The 26,095-nt window shown below is 34.1% G+C and overlaps 1 protein-coding gene across 1 annotated transcript; it reads left to right on the plus strand.

Moving 5' to 3' along the window:
- Window positions 1-26,095, plus strand: Smp_196160 (putative isocitric dehydrogenase subunit alpha; the record flags this gene model as incomplete). Its single annotated transcript, XM_018798727.1, has 7 exons — window positions 1-110; window positions 6,667-6,796; window positions 9,121-9,254; window positions 11,193-11,295; window positions 13,453-13,599; window positions 14,415-14,567; window positions 26,003-26,095. The coding sequence occupies 7 exons, from the start codon at window positions 1-3 to the stop codon at window positions 26,093-26,095; spliced, it is 870 nt and encodes a 289-aa protein (XP_018653640.1).

The raw sequence follows: 26,095 nt of genomic DNA on the forward strand, positions 1-26,095 counted from the left end.
ATGCCACAGTCTTCACTAGATATTATACGCAAGCATGGAATTGGGTTAAAAGGTCCACTAGCTACTCCAATCGGGAAGGGTCATCAATCTTTAAATTTGGCATTACGAAAGTGAGTTCTGTTTCTCTATAGTGCACTGAAATTGGTTTTTTGATTTGCCACTTGTGTATTTTTCAGCCAACTGGTAATAACTTCGCCTGTAGCACTTCTAGGGTTACTGCCGGCCCCAAGCCCGGGTAAAGGAGGAGGGCATAGGGTCGGCTAAAAAACGCTAACCAGAAAGAGTAATTCAAATAATTTAAACTGTGCCTTTCGAATTCAAGGAAGAATTATGGTGCCTCAGGGTGAAAACCGAGATTCTTCGGGGGTCACGAGGCCGATGCCCCTTCTAACAAGCAGAGCAACACTATGTAGGTACAACAAACGTCCGGACAATGTGGGAGACCGGGAAGACCAGTCAAATAGCAACGGAAATGAGTAGTTACAACTTGGCAGTACTTTTGATCAGTAGAACCCATTGGAAACAATCTAGACAGCAAAGGCTAGATGCGGGAGAGATGCTGCTGTACTCTGTTCACGAAAAGGAAAATACTGCATACACCCAGGGAGTTGCTCTAATGCTGTCCATAGAAGCACGAAATGCACCTATAGGATGTGAATCTCACGGATCCAGAATCATCAAAGCATCATTCAAAACAAGGAATGAGGGGATCACAATGAATGTTATTCACACACCAATATTATCAACGACGACATTAAAGATCAGTTCTACGAGAGGCTGCAATCGATCATAGCGAAATGCCCAAGAAAGGATCTCATCATCCTGATGGGAGACCTAAACGCCAAAGTTGGAGTGACAACACCGGCTATGATGATATCATGGGACGACATGGACTGGTGGAGTGAAATGAAAATGGTGAGAGATTTGCAAATCTATGTGCGTTCAACCAATTGGTTATAGGCAGCCCAATATTCCCCCACAAACGTATACACAAAGCTACATGGATCTCGCCGGATCACACCATGGAGAATCAGATCATACTTGTGTCAATAAAAAAAATCTGACGGATAATGGAAGACGTGAGAACCAGGAGAGGAGTTGACATAGCTTCAGATCACCACCTAGTAGTTGTCAGGATAAAACTGAAGGTAAAGAAACATTGGACAACTGGGAGGACAGCATTACAAAGCTTCAGTAAAACCTCCCTTCCAGATACTCACAAACTCAACCATTTCAAGACAACTCTCAATAACAGGTTCCAAGCTTTACAGGATCTACTGAAAGAAACTACGATGGAGGACAACTGGAAAGGGATCAAAGAAGCATTAACTTCAACGTGTTAGGAGGAGCTAAGCTGTAATAAGTGTGGCGGACCAAAAAGTATGTTAACCAAAAATAGCAAAAAATTTATTACATCTAACAGTTAATGTAACGATGAACAGCTTATAAGTTATTAACACACAAATAAAAGTTAGGGACGTTACTTAAATTGACTGGCTGTTGCGTGTTCAGTTGGATTTGGTACCAGTAATCCACAATTATGGAAGTTCAATGATTCCAATATGGACGATTTGGCTCCAGTAAGTTCACCAAGCGTAGAATATAATAAGAGCATCCCAATAGTCTATAAACGTGGATGATATTCGATTGATGATTCATTTAACACATTTGCAAACATAATAGAATGGTGCAGGTGTGTGTTAGAGTGTATTTAATGAGGAGCAGTTACAACGCCGTTTAGTGCTAAATGTACAGAATACAAAAATACACAAATTAAATGCAAAAACTATGAAAAATTGTTTACAAAATAGTTTTTATAGTCCTATCTTCACATAGCTCCCCCCAGAGTGTCCGGAGGTAACACTGATTACAATATTAACAACGAAAATTTAAATAAAAAGAAATTGTATATAGATGTACACAAAATAATACTTACAGTAATAACGGAAAGAAAATGGTGGAGATAGGAATGATAGGCACGTTAATAATATAGGATATGCTACCGTGTAAAAATAAATTAGCATTGATGTAGTCTAGTATAAAAACTATACAAAATAAAATGGAAATACGAGTATTCAAAATTTTGGTTTGCTAGTGATAATAAAAATGTGCAAAACTACTCAAAATCTCGTAAAATAAAAATTGGATTTTTTGTACAGTTAATGAATAATTAGTTACCGCTCACTCGTTTATTACTATGGCAATTTTTCTTATTAAGAAAAAAATGGCAAAACAAGTGATAGCGAATAAATGTAATTATATATATATATATATATATATAGAGAGAGAGAGAGAGAGAGAGAGAGAATAAATAGTTTTTGTTAGAAAATTGGGTAACTTTAATAGTGTAATGCATATCGATGAATGTTTTTGATTGTGCTAGTCAATAAAATGTACATATCGTTTAGGCTTCTTAATAAGTCTACCAGAGCGTGTTAAACAAGAAGGCTTAGTATTAATTTGATCATCCTCCACTGATTTTTCGGTAACTAATGAGAGGGGTTGTTTGTCGACAGCGTTGTCTTGTTTGTCTTGAGTATCTTCATAGAAAGCAGACTTTATTCTATCAATAGCGATAGTCTCCTTCTTTCCGCACTTATTGATTATGAAGTGTTTATTTGTTCTTTTAATTACTTGATAAGGTCCATCGTAGGGTTGTTTCAATGGCTTTCTAACCGCGTCGATTCGAACAAAGACAAATTTACACGTTTCTAGTCTTTTGTCGAGGTGTATTCGATCGTTATGTTCTCGCGGCGGTATAGCTTTGATTCTCTGCATTGTTTATAATAGTCGACTAGCGAACTGGCTTGGGTCTGTTGGTGGTGATGTGTCTGGGTCACCTACCTGACCGGGTAACGTAAGGGTTGTATCGTAGACTAGTTCAGCAGGCGTGCAACCTATATCTGCCTTTACGGTTGATTCAAGAAAGAAAGAACAAGAAGACAACAATTAACAACAGTCGAACACCAACAGAGAGAGTCAAGGTACAAGCTGAATACACAGAAGCAAACAAGCAAGTGAAAAAGTGCATCAGAGTTGACAAGCAGAAATATATTGAAGATCTAGCAGCAGCAGCGGAAAAAGCTACAAGAGAAGGAAATATGAAACAACTATATGATAAAACGTATAAACTAGCAAGTAGATATGGTAAACCGGAGAGACCAGTCAAGGACAAGGAAGGAAAGATCATCACGGAGATTTAAGAACAGAGGAAAAGATGGGTAGAATAGTTCGAGGAACTGCTGAGTAAGAGAGCCCCATTGAATTCACCGGACATCAAAGTAAAGAAAGATCTTGGCAAGTGTGAGAAATATAGATTTATTACGCTATTATTGGTACCAGGAAACATTTTCAACAGTGTTTATGGATCGGATGAAAGACTCAGTAGACTCCCGACTTCGAGATCGACAGATCGGATTCCGTAAGGACCGGTCGTGCACAGACCAAATTGCGCGACACTACGGATCATCGTCGAACAATCAGTTGAGTGGAACTCATTCCTATACATCAACTTTATTGACTATGAGAAGACGTTTGACAGTGTGGATAGGATAAAATGGAAACTTCTTCGACACTGGTGTACCTGAGAAAATCGTCAACATCATCCGGGATTGATACGATGGACTACAGTGCAAAGTCATGCATGGAGGACAGCTGACAGACACGCTCGAAGTGATGACCGGAGTCAGACAAGGCTGCCTACTTTCTGCCTTCCTCTTTCTTCTGGTGGTTGGCTGGATAATAAAGACCATGAAATCTGAGGAAAAGCATGGAATACAATGAAAAGCTCAGAATCAATTAGAAGATTCGGACTTCTCAGATGACCTAACCCTCCTATCCCATCCCAAATTATGCATCGATATTTTTCTAACTGAATTTCGTACTGCTTATTCAGTTTTATATAGTAATACAGTGCATTTATACCTATCAACCTCATAATTACTGAAGTATTTACCTATGAAAAGCACATATTTCCTGTGAATGATAATGGGCGAAATGAATTTTCATATTTAACATGTAGAATTATTTTTCGTTTATAACTCTGGTTCTGCGAAAAGAACTGCGACATGTGACACAATAATCTAGGCTCTCGAATTTGAATTTTTGATGATTCTAATACTCCAATACACCATATAATTTAAGCTAGACAACCTTAAAGTCTGCGATACTGCTTAGTGTTATGTCCTATGGCCCGCCGAATATCACGTGACAAAATCACCAATCAGAATACCGACCTCTATGACCCTGTCCCTGTACTAAACCAACGGTGCGGCAACCAGCACTTTCAGCTCTGAATCAACTCTGAGTCCTTATTGGTCCTCTGTATTTAGAGCAAGGCTCAGACCTGGGACCGAAGCAACTGGGTTAGCTGCCAAACCACCGATCATGTTTATTTATTGTTTCGGATTTCCTGAAATTCGTTTAAAAGATACATTTTTTAAAATTGTCAACAAGACTGGAGTGAAATACGTTGTAGAATATCTTTTTTACACTTCATAACTATAGGTTTGAAGGTGTGCGATTTGAAACATGAGAGAATGTCTATGAGTAATTTGTAAATAATTTTTCTTAATCCCAGTACTTGTTTTTTGACTGGAAGTTCTGTTCTATATCGATTCTTAAACTCATCTGCTAAAGGGGTATGGTTAGTGACCTTGTCTGACCTTTAATGTTAGTTTTCTATTTACTCACGTAGTCTCGTCATTTTATATATTTTTTTTACCTAACTCTGCTGTTTTACTGGCGAAATTAATCAACTTTTAAGACTTTCAATCCAAAATGCTTAAGATCTGTTATACAAAATCATCGATAACACTTAAACACTACGAAAGGTAGAGATTATTACCAACTACTAACTTAGTTATTATTATGATCACCCAAAGGTCTCTAATTTGATTAATTGAGTTGCTGTATAGGTGAAAGTGACTCAATTTTTCTCTCCTAACCTTACTTAAGTTGCTTAGTGAATACTATGGGTTCTCATGACAGTATAACAGTTACCAGATATACTCTATTTATCAGCAAACAAAGTTTACCATCGATTCCGTTCAACCATGTACAATAGGCGTAAAAACTCTCAATAACATTGTATTTAATACAATGGGTCTGCTTTTAGTTTCATATTAACCTCTGGTTAATTAGATAAGTGATAAATTTTGTTGAGCAGATTAAACATAATCACTTTTCAAACATTTCACAGAGTAATCAAACTGCACTCGAATTTCAGTCACTATATTGTAGGTTTGAGTCTCACTTCATTTAATCGAATTCATGACCAATCCTCATGTGTAAAATGTGGTTGAAAGCAGAGAACCTATGCCTACTTCCAGTTATATTAATGTTACTTGTATTTGATGAATAATTTAGTTATTGTCTTCATCTTTCATACTATTAAAATTATGAGGTAAGGAGAAATTCATGGAGTGGATAATTTACAGATGCCGTGGTACGACCGAGCGTGGGAAGAGTCTACTTCCCTCTCGAAATGCTCTCACATGGTCACGTGTATACAGCTACTTCCAGGAAAGTCATGCTCACTGCCTTCTCGCAGCGAGGATGTTGTTTACGAAATTGAGAGAACAAAAAGCGAATATCCAGCGCTTTAACCAGGTTGTTGGGTCTAGAAGTTTTGTCTTCTTCTGAAGTAATCATCTTGGTTGCTCTTCTGAAGACATTCAGGGCTAAGGAATTTCTGCACTGAATAGATGTTTAGAGTTAAAGTCAACAATCTAAGAGAGGTAGTTTACTATGTTCATCTTCCTTCTCAAAAGTGAATTTGACGTGTTCTTAGGGCGTGTTTGTGTGTGGAGAAATTTCTAAGGAGAGTCTTTTTAATGATGAAAAATGTGTCATCTACATGTCTGAGCCAGATGCGTGGTCTGATGGTGCTGGCAACAATAGGCTACTCAACGTGGAACATAAATAAATTTACGACAATCGGAGATACTGCGATTCCCATAGCTACCCCATTCATTTATTCATATAAGGTTTTTTTGAAAGTGGAAAGTTTTGGATTCAAGCATATTTTGTGGGATTTCATGATTAAACTAATGATCAATGGACATCTGTCAGATAGAGTATTATCATTCTCTAGTAAACAATTAACGAAATCTAGACATCTATGCTAGTGTATACAGATACAACATCATAACCATTGTTTCGTTCTTTTTGATGGATGGCTCTGAGATATGTGATTTGAATTCGTATGAACCTTGTACGACATTGATTAGGTTGTGTTGAAGTGGCTTCAGTATGCCGCTTAAATATTTAGACAGAGCATATGTAGGAATATTTGGGAAGTCCACTATGGGTCTTCAAGGAATGTCAGCCTTTTGAATTTTTGGTAATCCACAGAAGCGTGATGTGGTGTTGGGTTTAGGGTGTAAAGTAAACCATAGGGTTGTCTATTTACTCTGAAAAAGTAGTTTACACAAAGTTGCGAAACGTCATGAATACAATTTTTTCTACTCATTAAGACTTAACAAAAATACATTTATTACTAACTTTCTACCCAATACTCAATTAATTTGAAACTATGAAGCCCAACCGTGACATTGACACCTATAAATATTTTAGATAGTTTAAATTTCTGTTCGGTTTTTTACAAATGTACAGTAAATTATCGTGCTAACTTTCTCTGTTCATATTATCTTAATTTATCTACAGAGAGTTCAATCTTTATGCCAATGTTCGACCATGTAAATCTATTGAAGGCTATGAAACTCCTTATAAAAATGTTGATTTGGTTACAGTTAGAGAGAATACTGAAGGCGAATATTCTGGTATCGAACATGTGGTAAGTAATAAAAGTGCCTTTATCTTTAATCATACATTAATAAGTTTAGTTTATTGTTGTATAAAGTAAATTAGGCTACAAAATGATGGATGTTAAAATCTGAGGATGATGTAAATTGATAAACAAATCTCCAGTGCTTCCAGGTTCTCCTTGGTGCTCTAGGTTCAATTGACTCATGATTTCAACTATGAAAATACTGAAATCTCCACAAAATCCCTTCTGATTAAAATCCCTAGTCGTTTTTATACATGAACCATGTTTTCGATCTCATGTAAGAAACTACTCTGTGAAATAATCAATATTGAATAAACGGTTATGAATCGTAATTCATGAGGTGTTATGTTTGTTCACGTTTCCTTCTCTTTTTTACTCAACTCCCTTTTTATGTATTATTTCTATACTACTTATTGATATTCAGTAACCAGTTGTAATTCTAATAATTTTTGAATATCCGGTGCAACTTGAGTCTGTTATCGCATAATAGTTTTGAGTATGTACATGAACTGGTGACACTCAATTTGTTTATTTTTGTTATTACATTTATTTAACATTTTTTAACGTTTGCCTTTAATTTCAATATATTCGTTAAATATTTATTTAATTGTTACAGTTTCCATATAGTGGTTGGTTCTTATTTCGATCTAGTTTACCATTGTAATTTCGGCATAGTCATTAATTGGCTGATATTATTTTATTGTAACTAAATTAAGATATATATTTTGGGTACTGCTCTCCTGTGATTGTATATAAACTCCGTAGATATGATAGGTACCTCATGAGTCAAGGTGTATAATGTATTTTATGTAATTTCATGATAATAGTACTGTAGTGAACGAAGACTTCGATTGGGAAGACCAATTTGTTATTTAATGCGCAATTACACAGTGGTTCAGTAAAATGTGAAAAATTGTTTTTTAAAATGTATGACTGATTAGGCATTCATACCAAATTTCATGTTGTTTACTAATGTTTGTGTATTTGCCTGATGATTACTGAGGTTATTGGTTGAAAATGCATCGAAGCTTAAAGTTCTGACCTGAATAAAAGTGATGTATAATACGTTGTTTGACTGGTTGTTAATTAGTGATCACCATCCTTAATTACCATGAGGGAAGGAATGTGTCAGTCGGTCACTAAAACGCAACGTAAAACCTTGTCTGTATATACATCGGTGCAAGTTGTCTTACCCCAATAGCACAGTAAGATAACATTGTTAGGGCAAATCCCAGAATAGTAGAGGTAGTAACAGTATCAGTGAAAATAAAAAAAGATTAATCATCAAGGATACAATTCAAGAAAACATAAATTAGTTAAATTTAAAAAAAAGAATTACAAGGGATTCAGTAGAAGACAAAGGATTTATGCATCTGGGTCATTTCAAGCAAGTTTGAGTCATGTCATTTAAACTCACTAACCACTAGTTACGATGACACGCGGACCCAAACCAGGCGGTTTACACCTGTTAACATAGCTCAGCCCAATCGCCAATGACATTATGAACTGGTGCCTCGTCTTAGTTTGGGAGCTTCTTGTTTTTTTCTTTGACAGACGTATATCTTGTCTACTCCACAGTTGACAGAAACCAATCGAGCTGTCTGAATACATGCTGAGGTTTCGTCTGACACCAGATTATCAGAACTTATAGGACTCCCAAGACAAGTTAAGCGGTCGGTACACTCAACCATATCACTCCCTATCATTATTCCAGGCACTGACACAGACCGATCCTGAAGCAATATTTTGCATTTAGAGAAAGGAGAGTTGTATCCCAAACAGGCATGTGTATGTCATCTTATTCGTAAACAGTTTGGACTATAAATAACTTAGTGATTTATAAACAATTCATTTAGATAGCATTTGATATTGGCAATTTTTCAGAATAAAAGATCACTCATGAAATGTAAAATCCGTACGAACTTCATGTATATGAGGGAGGGGAGCTCTCTAATTTCTGTACATTGGATTCTTCTTTCTCTCGTTTAATTACTTTGCTTATCATTAATGCCAAAGTTAAACTTATTCAATTTTATTCAATTGTTACTAATAATCATATTTCGTAGTGATTGTTTTTGCCATTTACACTGTTATTCTATTTCTGGGTATCGTTTTCAGCAAATAATCAGTATATTCCGTTATTGTATGAAATTAGAGTTTTATATCTGGTATAACTATTGATGTGTCGTTAAGAGTTCTTTATTTCTGTTTTGGAATTATGAGTAGTATGTTTATTTTTCTAACATATGATATTGTTGCTTGTTTCACCGTCATCTACATATGTACTAAACTATTATTGTTAATGTAACGCTTTATGTATATTTATATAGATTGTGGATGGTGTTGTACAAAGTATAAAATTGATTACTGAAGAAGCAAGTCGACGTGTTGCTAGATTTGCATTTCAATATGCAAAAGATAATGGTCGACGTAGTGTAACAGCTGTGCATAAAGCTAATATTATGTAAGTTACTTTTCTCAACATTCTTATTCTATCAAATGAACTTCAAATTACTTTAAACTTCAGTGAATTTTAATGTTTCCTTGTCTGTTACAAACACTCAACCATTTATTGAGTGACTACTCTTAAGTATTAAATAAAAAGTGGAGCCAAAAATACTTATTGATCAATGACCCCTAAGTGCCACTGGTACGATTTAGGTCGGGAATAGACCTCCCGAATTGCTTTCATATGACCACGAGTGTATAGCCATTGCCAAGGAAGTCCTATTCATTTTCTTCTCGCGGAGAGGGTGGTGATGGTTATGGTTTACGAAACTGAGTGGACAAAAGCGAATGTCCGGTTCTTAAATCCACCTAGTAGAGTTGGAAAACCCTGATTCCAAACCATTGATGCTCCAGAACCCTAAGACAGAAAATGGCGTATGGTCGCCAGTTACCATGGGACCACATCTCCTAACGTTGCTCCACTGTCTTGTGGATTAGACCTCTGAATCAAAGGCTCGGGAAGTGGCCGCCTAGGAAGGTGACCTATTTTGGTCTGGACACCCGGGGAGTATCACAGCATACACACAAATTTAATGATGACATATATATATATATATATATATATATATATATATATGCTGCCTCTTTGTACCAATGTATACGTGCTTAAGTATAAATAATAATTAATCAGTGATTAGATGAACTTCAACAGATCACAATTGATGTGTAACTTGTTAACCAGGTACTGGTTTTGAAAACCAGTTATTTCTTCCGAATGCGCAGACTTAGATGGATGTAGGAGTGTTTGTATCAGATAATTGAAAGCTGAATGCTTTAGGCACCAAGATTCCTCTCCATGGGCCAAAATAATTATGGCTTCTGGTTATATATGAAAACTGATTATGCTGATAAATATTAAAACTCGTAATTGGTATTCATGGCTGCAAGAGATAGGGTGTCAATCACTAACTAATTTACCATTTGATGTGATCGTATTTTATACAACTAGAACTGTCGTGTTCCTGTTGTTTGACATCAGTGTGTAGAACTAGTTGATGAGTATTGTTGCAGAACTTTTATTGATCCAATTTAATATAATCGTTATGTCACATATTTCAGACATACTTGGTTCATATTACAAGCAAATCAGACCACATCATATCATAAAATAAACAATTATACAGGATCAAGCCGAAAAGTGGTTGTGGTTGTGAGAGACTGTAACCAATAAATTCGGAATAAATTAATAATTGTAAATCGTATGATCGTATTCTTTACGAAATTGAGAGGACGAAAAGTGAATCTCCGGCGCTTTAACCGGGTAGTGGACACGGAAAGTCCACCTAGGGGAGTTGAAAACTCCTGATTTTAAACCAATGGTGCACACGGGCTCCAGTATCCTGAGGGAAAAAATGGCGTATAAACCAATCGTTGGTCATCGGCTACCATGGGACAGCATCTCCTCACGATGCTTCATTGCCTTGTGGATCAGATCTTTCGGTCAAAGGCTTCGAGTGTGGCTCTCTAGGGAAACTACCTACCACAAGTGATTTGTGTGGCGCATATATATTTGGTGCCCCTTTGTACCAATATTTATGTGTTTAAATAAATAAATGATAGTATTCAATAGGTTAAATGAAAGCTCATGGTAAAAGGAATATAGATATATATAATCTAGGTACTTAACGGTTATACAGTAAAAATATATATGTAATGAGAGTCCATAAATTGTTCCCAGAAATTACTAATAATGTAATCTTCTCCGGATACAACATATTGATGCTCATAAATCAGTGCTAAATAATCGTGAAGAAAATAATTTCAAACCATCACTACCGAATTAGATATAATACATACTATGATTGTTAAAACCCAATATTTCTGGAGGATAATGTAAATTAACTTATCTGTAATTTTTTTCTACTTTCCATTTTCCATCCCTCTCAATAAAAAGGCGAATGTCAGATGGTTTATTCCTTCGAGTATGCCGTGAAGAAGCCGCACACCATAGGGAGATTGAATTTTGTGATATGTTTTTAGATACTGTCTGTTTAAATGTAAGTTAAACGAGAGAAAGATTATTTATGAAAGTTATTAGATATTCACAACTTTGTTTTCATAATATTTTTGTCTTTTGATGGTTGGATACTGTAGATGACACATGGTGGTCGCATTCATTTTCTCTTCAAACCATATTCTGAAAGCTTAGTGTTTTTCCCACTGTCATTAATACTGCTACTCTTTTGCTGTTCATTTTACTGTAGGTACGAATTCCCACCGACTACCTACAATTGTTTAATTATCTTAACATAGTGTATGCAATGTCGAGTCACTTAGACAAATGCTCGTAATGCTACTTGGTTGATAGAGTTCGATAAGTACTAAGAACTAGACAAATGTTACATTATTCATTTTTTTCATCTTATTGTGTTAATATGTTTTAGGTATTTGACTTAGCTTATATCAATTCCAGTTCTTGTGTTGATTACAACTAACTGGCTGACTGATTGATTCATTCATTGATTCACAAACATTAACTGATTATAATCTGTAATCTTGTTTTTTTACTGATCACCGAATTCTAAAAGCATAACTGTCTCTTTATGTGTATTTGTTAAAAACACTATGCATACTTCATGTAAAAGAGGGAGCTATTAAACTTTTCAGTGAATAGTTAAACCAATTTGTTTTAAGAGCCTTATTCTTAATCAGTAGTTATCATTGTTTCTTCCTTGTATTAATGTTAACGGTGGGAAATACACAGGAAGATAACTGTTATATCTTGAACTTATATTCTTAGTATGTCGCGTGATACTTGAGCACTAGAACGCTAGAACCCTCCCAAGTCGCAAAATCAGAAGACAGAAGACAAGTAGAAGGAATGTTATTCCAAACAGTGTCGATTATGGTACAAAACTGTCAGGTATTTATAGTTCTTAGTAGAAACGAAATCATCATTATAGTTATCCAATCCGCACACAGGAAGTTATCAGCATTGTCCAATAGGGAAGCTACACGTAGTGATTCTAGAATATTCTTCCAAAAGCTGATTGGATGGAATATGTCCGGCTCCTTTTGGGCTTCTTAGAGCTTCCTCAACTTCACCTGTGGACCATCCTCACAATAACAAGATCTTTTAAAACTCTCAAGTTATTAGCATAAGTTGATGTAACACTTGAGAAATAATTTTAAAAAAAAACTATTCACTTCTATTTCAAGTAAACGTATAACAAGTTAAAAAGACAATCTAGTCAGCGAATACCGTATGCCACCGAATTATTATATGGCTACCATATACGGTACTTATTTGTTGCTACAGTTACAATGATATATTCCAAAGAGTTCTATCTTTCGTCAATCATTATGATTGTGTTTTCCGGTTGTTTTAAAACAAGCGACTGATTTAAGCATTTAAGTCATTTATTTCCTAACTGTGTAAATGTTACAATTAATCCATCTGTTTTCAATTTCACTGATACCATGTATCGATCTAAGTTAGACCAACATTAAAAACCTGAAACTATTGGATGGCTGTTTCGTCGTAGTGTGGGACTCTTCATCAGTGCAAACCGAAGACCCCGTACGCAGGAATCGAAATCAAGATCTTCGGTCTTGCACGTGAACGCCTAACCTCTAGACCATTGAATCAGCACCCCGATGGTGATAATATTTAACTTTAATCAATCTAGTTCATTGCGTGACCATTTCCCATCGTCGTCTGTAGTAGGTAACTATCTCACACCCGATGCGGTTTAGCTCCACTGGTCACGGACTCTCAGTAGAACTCCAGAAATTATTCTAAATTTGTGTGAACTGAATACTTATCAATGTTGGCTGTATACACTCAGACCCTTCTGTGAAAAGGTTCTAAATTGTTACGAATTTATGTTCTGAAACACTGGATTGGTGGGGATGTTTACTTCCTTGTCTATTCTTTGAGAAAAAAAAAATCAGAGACAACTACACTACAATTCGTGCTTCTTTATATGATAAATAGAAACAGTGGTCGTACTTGTTACGTAGAAATTCGTTGCAGTATTGTACAATTAATGCTGAAAATTCCTTACAGTAACGAAGTTTTTAATGCTGAATAAAGCTATTATTATTAGTAATAAAATAATTTGTTTTGTTTTGTTGTAACTATGAGAATAATGAAAACAACAGTTATTAATAAGAATACATTGAGTGAACTTTCTTTTCTCTCCCTATATCAGCTTGTTCAAGATCCAACTCGTTTCGATGTATTAGTTATGCCAAACTTGTATGGTGATATATTGAGTGATTTAGCCGCTGGTTTGATTGGTGGTTTAGGTGTTACACCAAGTGGTAACATTGGTGAAACTGGAGCCATATTTGAATCAGTAAGTTTGTCAATTTTTATAATTTTGATATTTAACTTACGTTATTTGTGATGCAGACAGTTTGTCCGTGTATTGTTTGAAGCATAAGTATATGGCTCAGCAGTTGTCTCTGTGTTGTATTCTGGTTGTGAATTGTGATCTATGGAAAAAGAAGACCATTTTGTAGGCCACTAGTGTTTGATCATAGGTATCTCTGAATTATTGCTCCCGTATTATGGAAAGACCTAAAGACTGATGTTGAGATTAGTAATAAAGTATTGGGCTAGAATAATAACCACTGTCTATCTCAACGGGCAACGCTAACTAGTGTGATCAACCTACATCGTTTTGTGGGCATTGGGAAATATGGTGGATAAGAATGAACCCCAATAGTTAATTGTGAATTTCCATAAGCTGATAAATTTCCTATAAAACTCATATCTTAAAATCATAGATATTTCAGATTGATATTTTGTATGTATACTTTCGTATCAAATATTCTGTTTATTCAAAACACCGTAATAGTTTACTCCTTTTTCTTCGCAGTGGAAATTATGTGGACATTTCTCGAGTAAGCTGAAACGTGTTTCAGAACCAACTATTACGAATGGCAGTTTCTGACAGTTACATTAAAGCTTTCTCTCGATTAGTTCAAAATCTTAAAGTAGCATGTTTTTTTGTGAGAGCTGATTTTATTCGAATTTTTCCGACTGTGAATTATAACGATGCAGACTTAGCATATCTCAAGCTGTAGTTATCCTGGAAATTTTGTGTCATTCGATTAGAATTTTTCATATTTTTTGTAAAAATTAATATCCATCATACATGATTTTCAGGTACATGGTACCGCTCCTGATATCGCTGGTCAAGATCGTGCCAATCCAACTGCTCTACTCTTTTCAGCCATTATGATGCTTCGTTATATGAACTTAAATAAGCACGCAGATTTGATTGAATCTGCTGTATTGGCCACAATTCGTGAAGCGAAGGTATATCAATCTAAGTTGTTTTTAGTTTCAAAGTTTTCATATTACTTACTTCGTTTATCAGTAGTCGGTATTTTATTTAATAAAATTCTGCTGTACAGTCTTCAATAATCCGAAAATTAAAATCTCTGCATGGGCCCAAATAAAGCAATAAAGTCATTTTTTCCATCCTGTCTGATATTCTATATTGTTGCATTAAGGTTAGTAAAGTTTCCATTATCACCAATAGTGGATATATGTAAATTTGGATCGTGGTTGGTGACGGAATCGGAAACACGTTTTATACCATGTGGGACTCGTCATCTGGATGTACTTGTCTTATCCCAGAGTTGATTTTCACTGGGATTCAACTCAAATATTTTTCGCGTCTAAAACCAAATGCATATGACTAAATAACATCATCAATAACAGGAAAATTCAAACTCTTACAAATGAAGTACCAGTGGTTATATCCGAAGATCTTTTTATCTCCATCAAAAATTTGACGAGGACATATTTGTACTTCACTTATTCTTTTTAGTAATACACTGGTTCATGATAAATCAACAGTAAATTACGAAAATTACAACACAAAATAGTATCGTTTTGTTTGAATCTTCTCATTGATGTATTTGGACTGCAACTGGTCAGTTTCTAATTGGCGTATGTGCATGCTGTGCGTATTGCCTCGATATAGCCTAAATTCACAAACATAGTAGTTTATGCATCACGAAAAAGCTTATAGGTAGGATAATGCAAACATACAATCATTTAATTTAATAATAATTAAAGAACAAAGATGTAAACAATAATTTCAAGTAGTAGACAATTCTGAAAGTTCAACTTTTCTAATACTCGTCCCGTTATCACTTTTGTGCTTGGTGAGAATTTAATGTAAGGTTAAGTAGTGTGCCAGTTATCGCGTTTTTTTAAACCACCATTTACAGTTTGTTTGCATGTAAGTGAATGACTTAACAATAACTGGTATATATGTATATACATTGGTCAGCGACAATTCCTTTCAATTTACACAAGTACCGTTAAACTATTCGCTCTGATTTAGACGAAAGTTCTTATGTATCAAACCTATCAGTTTGAGGATTGTTATTTACTCTTTCTTCATTTCTTATCAGATATCCTCACTCCCCCACAACTATATCGTCTTTTTTGTAGTGTTTTTCATACTGTTAACAAACGTGCAAGAAGTGTCGACATGCGTGTAGTACCTGTCTGATTAAGTGGAATACTTCTTGTTGACCGATGCGTATTGACCAAATCAAGAGTAAACGAGTTTGTTGACAATTCCATTTTATATGGGATTTCTTTTAGTCCTATCATTTAACATATAGCATTGACATAGTAATTAATAACAGTTAGTGAAAAAGAATAGTTGTGCCTCTTAGATTAATTAAAATATTCAATTGGTACCCATTGTCTCTAAAGTTTGAACCATTTTCTTACTAGTTCTGATTGATAAGCCAAATAGTATCACACATAATATTTCAAATGAATGCTAATTGTATTAGCATTCGATCTCGATTATAAAGTCAAATAATATTGTACCTTGAGGTAAATTGTATGTTTATTAATTTTAGAAGTTTGTGGGGATTTTTTTAATCTCATAATTTATATTACAAACTAACTTTAGTTTGACAATGAATAAAATCAAGAAGTATTAGATAGATATTTCGTCCTAGTATGAGATTCTTCAGGAATATGCGTTACCCACTCCACCTTTGGTCAAACACGGATAGTCCAGATCTTTCTGCGAGCATCTATCTCTTGAACTATTAAGCAAGGATTTAATGGTTTACGTATTTGATATTGAATCAGTTCACGTTACTGAGTAATCATCTTCCGGTACCATTAACAGATAAATTGCTCATTTCTAACATGGTTGAACTTTACTGGTCACCTCTTGGGATCAATCGTTTCAGTTGCATACTACACTAGTTTTCTAAATACAAATTCTAAACTGTGTTCTATTTTGTTGTCGATCGTTCATTACTAATCTATCCACTTTGATATCTATTCATTCGCTCAAATATATACTCCTTAAGCCATTAATTTTTTGTATTTATTTATTGTTATAGTTTATTCACGTTAATTCACATTATAGAATAACTTAAATAATGAAATCATAATGCATAGAACTCTGTTAAATGTGAATAAATAAAAAAAATCAAGGTTATCATTGTTGCGCATACATTGACCGATTTATTGTGGACCACAAAAAAAGTAATAAATGAAAAAAAAAAATCTGGTACCTTTTTTCACGCTACATACCGACACAACTATAAGCTAAAGTGATTTACTACTTACTAATAATAATCCAAAAAAAATTTCTCGTTTTTTTTTAAATTTTAAATGTGACCATTGGTAACGGAATTTTGTTGTTATTGTTAAATGTTAACCGGCTAATGTCTGACTACACTTAAAACAACAACTATTTATAGTTTTGTCTCCAGATTTTTATCATCAGACCGATCACCTCATACTAGATGCATTATTCATTATAATTCATCTAGTTGCATTATATTTTGATTAATAAATATATATGACAGTTTATTACCGATCTTCATCAATTAATTAATACTGTTTTGTCTTTGTGCATTTGTATTGGTCCTTTGAATATTTCCATTAGTGTTTTAGAACTGCAATTAACCAGTCTCTTTTGCCATATGTACATCCTGTGCGGATCGCCTTGGTCTCGCCCTTTGGTCACAAGCGTTTGTTGAGCAGAGCTAGATAGTTACTAGTAGTAGAATCCTGGACGCGATTTTTATCCTATCTGGGATTCGTCATCTGGTGTATCTGCACTCCAGTGCTGATGGTCACATCGATACTAGAACCCAGTAATTATTTCTTCGAACGCCAGCCGTACTATCCACTTAGCTACTGAGTCCAGATAGTCATTTCATTTACATTGGCTGTTTGAATCCTCTCATTAATGTTATGTACTGCAATTGATCAATCGCTTTTAGTATATGATGAAGCGCGCGTCCTATATCCTAATGTTAACCACTATCCATCTCTGCTCATAAAACACTTTCTTTTCACATCCCATCCATCATTATTCATCGTGGCAGCTTTTTTATGTATAGAATTACGATTGATATCCTGTTGCGAATTTCCGATTATTAAATACATATGTCATAAATGTCCTAGAAGTACAAAAATACATATGTTTTAAGAAATTAATGAATGTCTACATTGTTTGAAATTATGCTTAAGTGACTCCAATCCTGAAAGCGAGTCAATCCGGTGTTCTTAATCTCTGACTGATGTGTCGTACAGCGGTAACAATCAATGAGATTTTCACTACGAGTGTAGTGAACAAAACATGGGTGGGGACGATCGAATGTATTTAGACACAAATTACAGACTATCTCACTAAATTCTGATAACCATACAATGAACAGTTAATTTGCAAATTAACAACCCATTGTCTCAATCTTCACTGTTCCTTTTGTAAATATCAGTCCCTCTTCTCTAATTTCATTGTTTGTGCATTTTCCTACCAAATGCGCTTCATTTCAGTTCTTTTCTTATCGGTCTTCCACCAAAATACATTCTATGTTCAACTATCGCTATATTCCACTTATATGGATATAAGTAGACCACACCACACTAGTATACAGGTTCAAATCTGAACTCATATGTTTTGATTTGTCCAGACGGCTCCTTGGACAGATAAAAACATATGGTGTAAAACAATACTCAAGATCACATATCGAGATGTTACTAGTAACGTGGTATTCAGTTTTCAACTGTGACATCTTGTAGGTTTAAGTTATTTACACTAATCGATTACTGAGTAAAGTAGCGAATGTCATATGTGTTTACTTGATGGCATTCAACTAACACGAATCCTTGATCCTATCGATTACCATAAATCATATATCATGAAAACATTAGGGAAATTATATCAAATAACCAACTCTAGTGAGTTCAATCGATGAAGCTCAATCAGTGCTAACGAATGTGTATTTTTTTTTTACTGCTTATTGATCAATCAGCCTACAGTTAGATTTCATTTATTTGTCCATGTTTATGTTAACACAGTCGTACAAATGAGTTGTGGGGTTAATCTTTTCATCCTGATTACTTTAAATATTTTCTTTTGCAATATTCACAGTCATCCAGTGGTTCCATATAGTTTTTACTATACGACCTATTAATCTTTTATGTAATGGTCTCACGATCTAATGTAAATATTGTCTCTTATCTATAAATGTATTTATGTATGTATTTTAAACTATCGTATGATTCTATGTTGTAGTCTGTAAATAGTGTTCCAAACATCTGAATTATTCCTAGTAATGTCATTTACAGTTCTAATAACTATGTACTTCTCTCTTTGTATCTATACTCCATTGTGTTTTCAAGTATGTGTATGTATGTATGGTTTTTCTCAAAAGAAATAGGAACTTTAATTTTTTGGATACATAAGTATACCACTTGATCATAACACCAATTCTCAGGATCATCAAGCAATAAGAATGAGCTGATCTACCTCACCACCCACCTAAATATATGTTTGTACATTCACACATGCACACACATATACATGTATACTCATTAAATTAAAATATCGAATAAACTGTACAAGGTATATACATGTACACAATTATCGAATCATATATATATATATATATGAATATTAACATGATCATATTCATATTACTTTACAAAGTGGCGAGACTATTTGGATCATGTGTTGTGCTTTTGAACAGAAAGAATAGATGACCTTGAACGAAAATTACTGATATGTTTAATAAATATTTCAAAAATTAATTAGAGTTGACCAGATTAGATCATTGAATTCCATTCTAGTGATTTGTAGCTATCATATTTAATATAAACTATGCAAGTCATGACTAGGATCCCAAACCCACATGGGTCACATTTTTGTTGTTGAAATGGATATCCAAATAATAAAACCTGGTTTCCAATAGTCCTCTAACCAATTTCTATTTGTTAGAAATAGATTTCCCTTCAGAATTATTTTATAAAAGCTTTTCCACAAGAAAATTTAATTAAGAGATTAATACAGTCACAAAAGGTCGTGTCGAATACCATGGGGATAATAATAATCGGTTCTGTCAACTCATCAGTATCATTAGACGTCATATAATTAGTATGATTGAAAGCCGAGTTTATGATTGTAACTGACTAGAAAAAATCATATTATTATTTGATGTTATCAAAATAAGGAAATACAAAGATACCATTACATCAGGGGTATTATTATAATATCCAACATCTAGCTGTTATGCTTCTGGTTCGACTCCCGCTCTATTTCGGTTTAGGCAACTGCATAGTATAATATCTCGTAGTTTTAATACACTAATTTGTGTTTAATAAATAGGTTAATTTTCAACCTTGTGTACAAATATTTAACAAGTTAATTAAGGAATTCAACAAATAATCAGTTCCAAACATGAGTGTACCATTAATTGTGTAAAAAAATTGACAGGTACCTCAAATTGTTTGATTATAATCCTATGAATAGATTGTCTATCGCTTTCATGAATTCAACTAAGGATTTACTTGAAAAATGTATTTATGGCTTGACTGTCAAATAATTTTCAATTCTGTCAATCTGAAATTCAAATATATACAGAGTTGAATTTGGGGGTTTTGGCCCCCTAAGAAAACCATCCGGGCAATATTCCAGCCCTCACATATATCGAATGATCTGTGTGGTGCATATGTATTTGATGCCTTATTGTACCAATGTTTATGTGTTTGAATAGATAAATAATCTAAATTTCTGAAAACTTTCATATTGTTTTATCATCCTGTGCATATGGTAATTTTCTAATTCTTCAACGATCAATACACTTGATGGAGAATATGGAAACCTTTACATATCTGGGCAGCATCATTGATGAACACGGTGGATCAGATGCAGATGTGAGGGCGAGGATCGGCAAAGCAAGAGCAGCATATTTACAACTGAAAAACATCTGAAGCTCAAAACAATTGTCAACCAACACCAAGGTTAGAATTTTCAATACAAATGTCAACACAGTTCTACTGTATGGGGCGGAGACGTGGAGAACTACGAAAGCCATCATCTAGGAGATACAAGTGTTTATTAACACTTGATTACGCAAGATACTTCGGATCCGTTGGCCAGACAATAATCAGCAACAAGTTACTGCGGGGGAGAACAAACCGGACTCCAGCGGAGGAAGAAATCTGGAAGTGGATAGGACACATATTGAGGAAATCACCCAACTGCGTCACAAGACAAGCCCTCACATGGAATCCTGAAGGCCAAAGAAGAATGAGAAGGCCAAAGAACACATTACGCTGAAAAATAGAGACAGACATGAGAAGAATGAACAAAAAATGGATAAAACTAGAAAGGAAGGCCCAAGACAGAGTGGGTTGGAGAAAGCTGGTCGTCTGCCTATGCTCCATTGGGAGTAACAGGCGTAAGTAAGTAATTCAACGATCAATATAGGATCAAATGTATACACATTATAAACATTCTAATGAAAGATGAGTCTTTATTAGTTTTACAGTGAAACATTTCAATTTTCGTGATGCTCTTCATTATGTGTATGGATTTCTTCTGGATGATAATTTGGGCAAAAGCAAATCACTAAACAACTGTTGTTTCATTATAATCTAAAACTTCTTAATAGTACGCATGTAGACACACATTTACACACACATACAATCATTTCACATATTGAATTGAAACAGTAATCTTTGGGTGTTTCTGAAAGCTTCTTATCGTTAAACTCATATTCCAGTATTTTACATCTTCAATTCAGTAAATTTGCACTAAAATAATTTAAAAGTTCATAACAATGTTCATTATAAAGAAGTATCATTATTTAGGCCATTCTTTGTAGTTTAAATAGTTAATGGACAATATTCGTTATTCTTTTTTTTAAAAAAAAGTGATAATTAGTTGTCATTTCTTACTATATTTTCACTGTTTATTATTGAATTTATCAAAGTAAGATTTATTAACATTCCATGTACCTAAATTATTAGTTGCTCTTGTTGTCAGAAGGGGTATCAGCCTCTTGACTTCCGAAGAAACTCAGCTTTCATTATAAGACGTCATAGCTTTTCTAAATGAGTAACTTCTAACTCCCAGGGCAGGGTTTGAATTATTTTTTTCTGGTTAGCGTTTTTTTTAGTGAGTTAGTTTTCTATGGGATGGGGTCGCTAACCCTATATGCAACCCTCCTCCTTTATCCGCGTTTAGGACCGGCAATAGCCCCAGAGAGGCTCCAGGTGGACTACTGTGGATTTTTTAAAAATCTATGATCGTTTTTAACGAAATTGTAGTAATATACACCAAAATGTATTTTTATATAATTAAAAATGGTGTGATTAAGATCAAAATTAGTTTCTTACTGTACTACAAAACTCAAACACTATTCAAATTTCTCATACATTATTCATTTAGTTTATGAATGTGTATTAAGCTTATTGTATGACTAGTTTCAGTTGATCTCCTTTTCAGTTAATTAAATTTATTGTTAAAAATAGTTTGTATATGTGATATATGAAATACTTGGTTACTATGACTTATATTCAATAAAGATTGTATGTGTTTGTGTGTGTGTGTGTAAGTTATTGGCACCTTCAACGTTATATTTTACGAGACAGACATTAATTTGGGGTGAAATCATAACTCTTTTATTCAATCGGTTATAAGTAACATAAAATTGACATCAACGTATATCGGTTCAAGTTGGTCACATCATATCAATTCAGCTAGATGAAACTATCAAAGCAAGTACCAGTGCTAGAAGTTGTAATAATATGATTGATAGTATAAAAGATTAGACATATATAAAGTTATTCAAGAAAAAACGACTGAATTCTAAAGATAGAACAGGTATAAAGTAATTTTAAAAGATTTTATGATGTAAAGAGAAATAGTACATTGAATGCATCGGTTCCATTACCACCTATCTTAATCCATGTCATTCAATATCTCCAATTATAATTATTTCTATCATGTGTGCCTCTGCCAGGGAAGTCCTACTCATTGCCTTCTCGTGGCGGGTGCGTTGTTTACAAAATTGAGAGGACGAAAAGCGAATAACCGGCGCTTTAACCGGGTTGGTGGACACGGTGAGTCCATCTAGGGGAGTTGGGAAACCGTCAATAATAAATAATGTGTAGAATCAATCAAGAAATACATATATCTTCCTTCAATTGTGTCTACCAGTAATAGATTTGTTACTTTTTTGTGATACGTTTTAATATTAAGTAAAGGGAATAAGAAAGAGTGGTTTAATGAAGAGTTTCCTATTCGATGAATTCACGTTCAAAGATGTACAATATATTATACTTGTTGTTTCAGGATGATAATAATTACAATAATAGTAATAATAAAATTCTATTAAACATGGTAACAATGAGGTAGAATAAACAAAGGCATTAAAACATTACCTTTTTTAGTTATAAAAACTAATAATAATTTTGTTGTTAGGACCTCAAATATTCATCATAAATAATAGATTCGAAAATTATAGTTGGGAAGGAAAGGCTTAGTAATGTTAGATTCAACAATAATAAATACATTTTTTTTTTATATCCCAATAAGTAGAAAAATTGTATTTTTGATGTTTCGTGACTTAATGTAAACTACTTCTTCAGAGTAAATAAATAACCGAAATTAAATGAACACATGTTTAAATAGTACCAAATTATTTGAAACTATCAAGTTCAACCTTAGTATTGATACTTATAAACTCATTAATAATCGGATTAAATTATCAAAGTACAAATACAACTGGTAAATCCATCATCTATTTAATAAACATTATTCCTAGATCTCTCATTATGAAGCAACTTGAAGGTTCGTGGCGATCTACTCATATTGCTGAACTTACGTCACGAATCTTTTTACAAGAACGCTTACACAAATGTACTTTTATATTACAAAAATACCGGATACTTCAAAATAAAAGTAAACAAGGTACTATTTAAACTTGTGTTAATTTCAATTGTTTATTAGCTCTGAAGAAGTGGCTTACATTAAGTTACGAAACGTCAAAAATACAATTTTTCTACTCAATGCTTAATTTCTTTGAAACTATTAAGATTCAATGATGTTGATATAGCTATCTACAAATTGTTCAGAGCTACTGATTATACATTTTTTTGTATATATGGATGGTTTTGTTGACGAAATCCTTATGATCTTACTTCTCTATAGAGAGTTTAATCTTCTTTTTTTAAATTTTAGCTGTAAATGCTTACTTAGTTACTTTGGTAGACTGTTGTATACACAAGATGCATATCCTATACAAATTAAGTTAGTGTGTGTGTGTACATTAGTTGATTCATGGTTGGTAGTAGTCTAGTGTACTTTATAAATAGTTGTATACAGTAATATAATATGTACCTATATACATATCAAGCACTCTTAGATCCACGTGATATTGATATACATTTAAGTAAAAAAAAAGCAATCTATAATCTATGGTGACTCTATTCTACCTTGATTAAATTCACTGTTTCAAATAGGGGTAGTGGCTATGAAGGCTATACAGTCATTTTATCCAAGCCTCATCTACTTTATTTATTTATTTAAACACATACATATTGGTACAAAAGGGCACCAGATACATATGCGCCACACAAAATAATGAGAATGGGAGGAGAAAGGGGAAAGATGCGTATTTGTAAAGGAAGAAAAAAAGCGAAGAGTAATGATGGGGGAAACTGAAATGTACAACCAGAAGAACTCTCTCGGTTAAGAAAGTTATAACCACTCTTTATGAAGAAAGTAAAAGAAGGTTACAGCAGGCTCACCACTGGCTTCTATTCTGAGTCATATCTGATAACGTTTCTAGCCACTGTGTTGCACCATCTCTTGGACCCCAGCCAGGGAGTCGTGATGGTCCAGCAAGAGCCAGTTCTTTGCAGCTTTCTTTCATACCACGACACCATATCATACGCTGACCACCTCTCCGCTTTTTCCAACCAGTTTCAGAGTCGGCAAATAATGCACGACGTGGAATTCTCTGGGACGACATTCGTAGAACATGTCCAAGCCACCGATGTCGGTGTTTTAAGATGGTGACACCAATTGAATTATCGTCTCTGCGCTCGAACACACGATGCCGAACCTCTGCATTACTAACATGGTGTTACCACTGGATGTCAGCAATCCTTCAGCCTCATCTACTACTCAACACTGCCAGTTTTTTTTTCTTGTGTCTTTGCGTTCCGCTAAAATTTCTCGATTTAGATTGTTTAATCATAGTTAATGATAGAATGGATTGTGTTTACTCTATAAACATCTATTTGATATTATATACAACGCTTAACTATTCAAATTTCTTGTTGCCATCTAGTTTTGTTTTTAACTATGCAAATATTACCATGAATTCATAGGTTAACAATAACTGACTCATTACATATTTGTTTGTCGCATTGTAATATTTGCATAGTTTAATCTTTTCTTTTTTTTAAAAAAAAAATGGCTCAGTGTTGGCAAACTTACCATAAAATTTTTGCGGAAACACTATTATGACAAATTTTGGTAGACATGTCATGTAATACAACAGATAAATACACCATACAATGTCAAAATGTGGTCATAGGAACAAAAATCGATCGAAATTGTGTATGAATGACAGCTTAATGGCAGTTAACTAATTATTTAAGTTAAACGAAGATGGATGATGGCTAGTAATGGAATCCAGAACACGTGTTTCGTTTCATTTTAGACGAATCAGCTAGATGTACCTGTATCTTGTCGTTGATGTTCACTCCGGGACTCGAACCTAGTACTGTTCGTTTCAAATGTCATCACGTTATCCACTCAGCAACTGAGTTAAATTATATATGAACAGATAGGAATCTGTCCACAGTATCCTCTCTTTTTGTGTATTATATTCAGATATATGATATTAAATATAGGGAATATTCTCTTATCCAATGTAAGCTAAGACTTTGACTGTAAATACAAAGTGATATCATCTTAATGGACTTGGCAGCATTCACAATTGCTTAATCATATTATGGTGTGGGTTACTTCTATCCACATTAGCAGTATATAATGATAGTCGGGCATTGAATGTATTTTAGTAGAAGATCAATAAGGAAAGAATGGGAGCGGAACTCAATATGTATTAAAATGTATGAACAATAATAATAGGAGACTATGAACTGATATTTACAGAAGGAATGGTCCAGATTGAGACAATTAATTTAGTTTTCAAATTAAACTGTTTACTGTATGGTTATCAAATTTCAGTGAGATAGTCTGTAATTTTCATGTCAAATACATTCGATTATCCCCACTCGTCTTCTTGTTCACTACAATATATATCTACCCCAGAACCCTTCATTGATTATCACTAATTGCTATCAGTAATTATTAAATTTATTCATATCTTTTTATAATGTTCAATTGTTCTTTTCTTTCTTCTTCTTCTTCTTCTTCTTCTTCTTATCTTTAACAGTATCTTACAGCTGATCTTGGTGGTCGTTCAACATGTTCTCAATATACTAAAGAAATATGTCGTCAAATTGAACAGAAAGCTTCAAATCGATAA

This window comes from Schistosoma mansoni, chromosome 7 (genome assembly GCF_000237925.1).
Source record: "Schistosoma mansoni strain Puerto Rico chromosome 7, complete genome".
Lineage (NCBI taxonomy): Eukaryota > Metazoa > Platyhelminthes > Trematoda > Strigeidida > Schistosomatidae > Schistosoma > Schistosoma mansoni.